The sequence below is a fragment of the Chiloscyllium plagiosum genome, chromosome 21 (assembly GCF_004010195.1).
Source record: "Chiloscyllium plagiosum isolate BGI_BamShark_2017 chromosome 21, ASM401019v2, whole genome shotgun sequence".
NCBI lineage: Eukaryota > Metazoa > Chordata > Chondrichthyes > Orectolobiformes > Hemiscylliidae > Chiloscyllium > Chiloscyllium plagiosum.
In genome coordinates, this window is record NC_057730.1 from 54,534,022 (window position 1) to 54,541,997 (window position 7,976).

The window sequence follows — 7,976 nt, forward strand, 5'->3', positions numbered from 1 at the left end:
ATCTGAGAGCAGGTTGGGTTCGGAGAGCCTGGCTGTGGAAGGGACAGAGACAGGGGGAGCCCCCTCCTGGTGCTTCCAATTAAACCTGTTGGACTATAACCTGTTGTTGTGCGATTTTTAACTTTGTTTTGTGTTACGTTTCAAGTTCCTTGTTTCCCCAGCGTTCTCTGTGCTGGTGTCAGGTTACCAAGGAGGGGCTGATGGGGTAGTGCCCCTACCTGTGAGCCAGGAGGCCTACCTTCAAGTCTCAGCTCCCTCCCTTGGAGGAGCGAGGGTGTCATGAAATGTGTGAGCAGGTTGAGTTAGGAGAGCCTGGCTGTGGGAGGGACAGAGACAGGTGGAGCCCGCCTCCAGGGCTGACGTGTGCCAGGTGCAGGGAGCCCAGGTGAGTGCGGGCGGAGCTGGGCAGTGCCTTGCCCCTGGACAGAGGGAGGCAGTGCCAGGGAAGGGGAAGGGGCGCGATGGCGCTACTGCACGCTGCCCTGGGGCGCTGTGCCTGCGCTTTCTGGCTGGCGGTGGCTTTTGACGCGGTGGGGCTCACGGTGTTGCTCATCGGCGTCTTCGCCAACATCTTCTTCTACGACTTCCTGATCTACGCCGGCTCCATCGTCATCTTCCTGAGCTTGGTCTGGTGGATCTTCTGGTACACGGGCAACATCGAGGTGCCCGAGCAGCAGCTGGAGGACGACGTGGGCCTGAAGGACAGGATGGGCTTCCTGCACCGCTGGTCCAGCCGCATCTCCAGCAGCTTCCGCAGGTTCTCCCGCAGGTCCAGGTCCAGCAGGCACCAAGCCTCCAACACCACCGAGGTGAAGACCCTCTCGCACGCAGTGAGCGCCGAGGTCACTTCTGAGCAGAGTGAGAGTACGGTGGACACAGCCAACACCCCTCTCTAAACCAGGTAACTCAATCCTCTTCTTTCAGCTCTCCCAAGCTAAGCCGAAACATCAGTGTATTTACTTAAAAGCTAATCATTAACCAGCCCTGCCCTTTGGGAAAGCAGTTTGGGAGCTTGTTTGACTGTTGTTGGTTGAGTAACTGAAAGAGACAACTTTTTCCAGTCAGCTGAATCTGCAATCCTACTGTTAATTTAAAATATATCTCCACCAGACAGGGTCCCTGCAAGGTTCCTAAATAAGACAGAACGAAAGATAAAGAGAGGGTTTTGCAGTGAAAGTTTCTCTACATTGAGCCATACTTAAGAGAGAGGGGAGTGGACACTATCTCTCTCCCCCCCCCCCCCCTACAAGTTGTTCCTGACATCACAAAGGAGTGACAAGTGATCAGATACAATCACAAACCAGAGACCACACATAGTTTTAACAAAACACTTACAAAGACATGCGTTACAAAGGGCACAATTATTCAGCTAACAACCACTGCCTCCCAGTAACCCAGTTAATTCCTCACAATGATCTAAAGCTCTCTGATGATGTTACCTAGCATGGTGACGAAACGTGTGAGAACAAACTTACCAGCTCCTGTGAGTACAACCTGGACCTAAATATATTTACACTCTCTTCCATTTTTCTAGCAAATGCAATGACAAAGTTTGATGCATACTTACAGGTGCCATTAGGATCTGAGACCACAGGCCCATTATCCCAGAATTATTATACCATGGAAGGAAGCTGTTCAGCCCACCGGGTCTGTACTGGCTCACCCAATGTTTTAGTGCCGTTTTCCTGCCTTGCTGGATTGTTTCTATTTAAATATCTGGTTCATTTCTCCCAGATTTCACAGGAATGATCACCCTGAGAATGATCACCCAGGAGATCTTCAGGCTTTAGAGTTGGAACCTTCTGGGCAGCCTCCAGATGCCACACCCCTCTCCCCAATGTCAATCTTGTGGTCTTATGGAAGATGCATCTGCCACCCAATTAGAGATGGTGGGGTGGGGGTAGTGGAGAAGCAGGAGAATGGTGGGATATCAGTGGTTTGGACAGTTTAAACCCCACTCCCCACCATCCTATCCTGACCAGTCATGATTGACTCCCTCATGACCATGAATGCTTCACACAACTGCTCCCTCAGCTTTCACTACGATGTGACCCAGAATGGACAGTTAATTGATTTGAGGAATTTTAATTGGACTTATGCTTCCAGGTGATTTATGCTGAAATCAGTTGTATTTGGAGTATTAGTGCTGAGGGAGAATTATTTCCATCTCATTCACTACAACAGGAATAGGTTATTACAGTCAATGTCTGGTTCAATTCTGTTTTATCTCTTCCCTGTTATTATTGGTTCATGGGATGTGAGCATTACTGACTGCTCCAGATTTCTTGTTCATGCCAAATTGCTGTTGAGAAGATGGTCATAGAGATGTACAGCATGGAAACAGACCCTTTGGTCCAACCCATCCATGCCGACCAGATATTCCAACCCAATCTAGTCCCACCTGCCAGCACCCGGCTCATATCCCTCCAAACCCTTTCTATTTATATACCCATCCAGATGCCTCTTAAATGTTGCAATTGTACCAGCCTCCACCACTTCCTCTGGCAGATACATTAATTCAAAAACAGCAAAGACAGTAACTGTGCAGGTTCTCTCTCTCTCCTGCGCTGTCCTCACCATGTGCTTCTTCCTTTTAAAACTGCTGTTTTTTAGATTCCCTACAGTGTGGAAACAGGCCCTTCGGCCCAACAGGTCCACACTGACCCTCCGAAGAGCTACCCACCAGACCCATTCCCCTACATTTACCCCTGACTAATGCACCTAGTACTACAGGCAATTTAGCATGGCCAATTCACCCAACCTGCATATCTTTAGACTGTGGGAGGAAACAGGAGCCCACCTGTAGGAAACCCACACAGACAGTCACCTGAGGCTGGAATCAAACCTGGGACCCTGGTGCCGTGAGGCAGCAGTGCTAACCACTGAGCCACCGTGCTACCCAGCTGTTGTCTTGACTTTTTTTCCCCCCAAAGTTCCAAAACAATGCAACAGCATATAAAACAGTAATTGCAGCTCCTGGAATTCGAGGAAATCACCTCCAGCACCTAAAATACCTCAAAAAAGGAGCAGCTGTTACAGCCAGAAATTTTTCCTGTCCTCCATCTTGGATTACCCAGAATCCTTGTGTTGAGCTACATTCTAGAAACACTCCAATCCATGTGGTTTCGGTATACCCACTGTGTGGTAAGGGAGGGAGTTCCAAGTTGTTGACTTGGTGATAATGAAGAAACAGTGAAATAGTTCCAAGTAGGGATGGTGTATGTTTGGAGAGGGAACAGATGGGGATGATGTTCCCATTGTCTCTACTGCCCTTGTCCTTCTAGTTGGTAGTGGTGGCAGGTTTGGAAGGTGTAGTCAGGGGAACCTTGGGGAGTTACTGCAGTGTATCTTCTGCCATTTTGTGTTGATGGTGGAGGGAGTGAATGTTGAAGTGAGAGAATGGGGGCCAGTCAAGCAGTTACTTTGTTCTGGATGGTGTCAAGTACTCAATCAAGCAAGTAGGGAGTATTCTACTATATTTCTGGCTTGTGCCTTGTAGATGGTGAACAAGCTTTGGGGATTTGATATGAGTTACGCATCACAAAATTCCTAACTTTCAACCTTTAGATTTTGACTTTATTATCACACACACAGGTACAAAAGTACGGTGAAAAGTTTTCATTGTTGCCACACATAGTGCCTTCTTAGGCACAGGTAACTAGGTACAAAAACTTAAGAACAAGGTAGAAAGAAATAAGGAACAAAGTTAAAAATTAAACATTACAATCACCTGCTCTTGTATCAGTATGACTGGTCCCATTTTAGTTTCTGCTCAATGGTAACCCCCAGGATTTTGATATTGAGGGATTCAGCAACAGTAATGACGTTGAGCATCAAGAACATTTCTCTTCTTGGAGATGGTCATTGCCTGGCGCATGTGCAGCATGCATGTTACTTGCCACTTATCAGCTGAAGCCTGGATAGTATCTAAGTGTTTTTGCTTATGGACATGGATTGCTTCAGTACCTAAAGAATCATCAATAGTGCTGAACATCGTGAAATCATCAGCAAACATCCCCACTTCTAACCTTATGATGAAGGAAGGTCATTGATAAAGCAGCTGAAGCAGTTTTGAACTACTTCGAGGATCTCCTCCAAGTGTCCTCTGGAACTGAGATGATTGACATCCGACAACCACAATCATCTTCATCAATGCAAAGTATGATCCAACCAGTGGAGTGTTTTTTCCCTGATTCCCATTGATTCCAGTTTTTCTAGGGGTCCCTGATATTACACTCTGTTGAATGTAGACTTGATGTCAAGGGCTGTCACTCTCACCTTACTTCTGGAATTCAACTCTTGTCCATGTTTGAACCAAGACTGTAATGAAGTCAGGAGCTGAGCGAACCCGGAGGAACCCGAACTGGGCATCGTGAGCAGGTGATTTCTGCTGCTTGATAGCACTGTTGATAATCTCTTCCATCACTGATGAACGAATGTAGGCTGATGATGTGGTAATTGGTTGAATTGGGAAATTGGTTTAGCTCAGTTGGCTGGAATGTTAGTTTACAGAGCAATGTAATACTAACAGTGTGGGTTCAATTCCCATCCCTGGTTTGAGGTTACCATGAAGGACTCTCCTTCTCAACCTCCTTCCTCACCTGTGCTCTGGTGGACCTCAGGTTAAATCAGCACTAGTTGCTTCTCTCCCTAATGAGAGAACAGCCCCTATGGTCTGGTAAGACTATGGTGATACAATTGGCTGGGTTGAATTTGTCCTTTGTTTTGTGTCCAGGACATAACTGGGTAAATTTACACAATGTTGGGTAGATGCCAGTGTTGTAACAGTGCTGGAACAACCTGACTAGGGGCATGACTAGTTTTGGGGCCTAAGCCTTCAGTACCATTGCCAGCATATTGGCAGGGCCCACAGTCTTTGCAGTTTTCTTCAGTTGTTTCTCGATATCATTTGGAGCTAATCACTTTGCCTGAAAGCTGGCATCTGTGATACTTGGGACCTCCACAGGAGGCTGAGATTCATCATCCACTTGGCAGTTCTGGCTGAAGATTACTGCGAATGCTTCAGCCTTGTCTTTTGCACTGATGTTTTGGGCTCTTCCATCATTGAAGATGGGGATATTTGTGGTGCCCCCACCCCTGTTAGTTGTTTAATTATCCACTACCATTCATGACTGGACGTGACGGGATTGAAAGGTTAGTACTGACCCATTGGTTGGGAGATTGTTTAGCTCAGGAGATTGGAAGCTGTTTTACTGTTTGGCATACAAGTAATCATATAATTACTGTCTGGTAGACATTGCAGTCTGGTAAAATGCTGTTGAAGAAAATGACGTGAATTGGTTTTCTGATAGCTATTACTTCTTGTAAAAGTGTAGGGAGATGGGGACAAGACAGGAAACTTCCAGTATCCTGCAGTACACCCTCCCCTCCACAATCTTCATTGTTGCCCAGTGTGCTGGCAGCATTCCTAGGTGTTACAGAGGTGCCTGATGGAGAAAGAAAGATGCGATTCAAACTGAGTCAGTGAGAAGACAGAGATGGAGTCACAAATACGTCTCAGACTTGGGGGTCAGTGCATTGGAGTGTGGGGCAGGGAGAAGTGAGTGTTAGCAGACAGGGACTGCAGAAGGGAAACTGAAATAACTCTGCAGAGGCTGGTATCCCATCACCAAGTCACCCTTTATTTACACGCAGAGAGTCCTTGACATTGATCTAGTTCCTCAGAGCCAGCTGTCAGACTGAATAGGCTGTCTGCCACTGCTGTTTATTTTTAAAAAAATTACTCCCACACTACCGCCTAACTGCGGTAGTGCTTATTTTATCCCCAGCAACCATGTGTGTGTGCAGGTGTGAGATGCAGTGAAAGACACAAGGTGCATGAATCTTTATTCAGTTTCCACCACCAGGAAGCAAAGAAACATCCAAGTGGCCAGTGACAAGCAGTGCCCTTCTCATCAAAGAGCATTTTAGCACCGGGTCAGGTTCCTTCAACTTTGCCTCTAATACGGACAATGCGTAACATACAGTAACTCACCTCTGTGCTCAGAGCATCTTGGAAGAAATTCAGTCTTTTCTTCAGGTAGCAAAGGCATCGAGACAGCAACATCTACCATGTCCATCTCAGATTCTGGGGTCTCTTCAACGCTTGGAGGAGGAGAACTCATGGGTTCTAAAACAGTTGGAAAGGCTTTTGAGGAGCTGAGCTTGTTTTGCTACTGCACTGTTTGTGAGTTTGCAGCTTTCATATGATCCACATGCCTAATCAGGACCATCACACCGACCCAGACTTTATACGTCACTGGACTTGATATCACATCAACCATGTCTCTTATCCATAACAAGGCCATTCCTATGGTTCCTACACCAAACTTTGTTTCCAGAAGTAAACTGGGAGTAGAGTCTTGTGTCCAGCGTTGGTGTTCCTGGTGTTTCACCTCCACCCCAGGTCTGGGAAGATGAGATTTAACCGGAGTCGAGGCGTCTTACCATTAGCAATTCTAATGGAGCTATCCTTGTAGTAGTGGGGTGGTCCTATAATCAAATAGGTACCAGGACAGTTTGGTATCTAGTGAAGCTGTAGGCTGTCTCTTTAAGCCTGCCAAAGTTTGAACTGCTCTTTCTGCCAGACGATGAGATAACGGATGGTGTGGAGCTGTCCTTCTGACCTATGTCAAATACCATTTGACTTTAAGAAATATTCAAATTGCCTGCTGGTAACTGATGGCCCATTATCTATGACCAACACTTCTGGGGGTCCATGTATTGCAAAAGATACGTGCAGGTTTTCTATTGTCGCCCCGTGCTTGATGAATGAACTCTATGTATGTCCCACCACTTTGAGCGGGCATCCACAATGACAAAGAATGTTGAGCCCATGAAAGCACCCGCGCAGACAACATATAACTGAGTCCAGGGTTTACCTGGCCATTCCCACAAATATGGGGGAAGCTGCCGGCATCAATGTTTGTCCTTGTTGGCACTCTGGGTGCTGCCCCACCAACACAGCTATGTTTGCATCCAATCCTGGCCAGCAGACATAACTTCTCACCAACATCTTCATTTTGGAAGCTTGCTCCTCATAATAATATGCTATTCTTTACTGTGATCCAGTCTCTCTGGGTCCAAAAATATTTCAGTTCTGGTTGTGATGGTCCTTTGTTTCCCCTATCACCACCAGCTGTTTCAGGATCAGATCTTTCTGCATCCAAAGACTGATATTGTCAGCTGTAACTGGAAGTGTGTCCAGAAAATTTAAAACCACTGTGGACTCATCCACTGGTGGCATCATGGGTGGTTTGTCTGCAAGCAGAAGGTGGCTTAATGCATCTGCATTTGCTACTTGGCCTCCTGGATTGTCTTCCAACTTGTAATTATAAGCACTTAGCTTCAGACGGAATTCAGAGGTGGACTCTAATACTATGGGCAGCACTACATTATCTTCTTTAAATAAACCTAGCAGGTGTTTGTTGTCCATTATTATTACAAATTTATGTCTGTAAAGTTATTGTTGGAACTTCAGGATTCCACATATGACCACTAAATCTTCCTTTTCTATCTAGAAGAATTTATGTTCTGCATTAGCCAACATCCTGCACGAATATGCTATTAGGGGGCCCAATGGAGAGGAATGCCTATGAGCTGATGCCATCCCAATGCTGTACAGGGAGGCATCACATGTCAGTACCAGATCTCTCTTAAGATAATAGCTGTTTCTTCACTTGCCCTAAAAGCTATGGCTTAGCTATGTGACCATTTCCAAGTCTGATCCTTTTTAAGCAGTTGATGCAAAAGGTGCCGAGATGGAGGCCAGGTTATGTATGAACTTTTCATAATACTTCACTAGTCCAAGAAAAGACCTGAGCTCCAGTACATGGGAGTATATGGGAGCTGGGACACCCTCACTATCTTCCAATGGGTGTAACCCGGTCTTATACACTTTGTAGCCCAGGTAAGTCGCTTTGGGTATCTGGAACATATATTCTTCCCTTCTAAGGTATACAGCAGCATGGGAGAAA

The 7,976-nt window shown here is 46.2% G+C and overlaps 1 protein-coding gene across 1 annotated transcript in view; it reads left to right on the forward strand.

Moving 5' to 3' along the window:
* Positions 1-314: 314 nt before the first annotated feature.
* Positions 315-7,976, forward strand: part of si:dkeyp-72e1.6 (transmembrane protein 238-like) — a 21,567-nt gene continuing 13,905 nt past the window's right edge. The window contains exon 1 of the mRNA XM_043712118.1: positions 315-901. Coding sequence (XP_043568053.1) covers positions 462-896 — 435 coding nt within the window. The 5' untranslated portion in view covers positions 315-461 and the 3' untranslated portion in view covers positions 897-901. The remainder of the gene's footprint in view (positions 902-7,976) is intronic.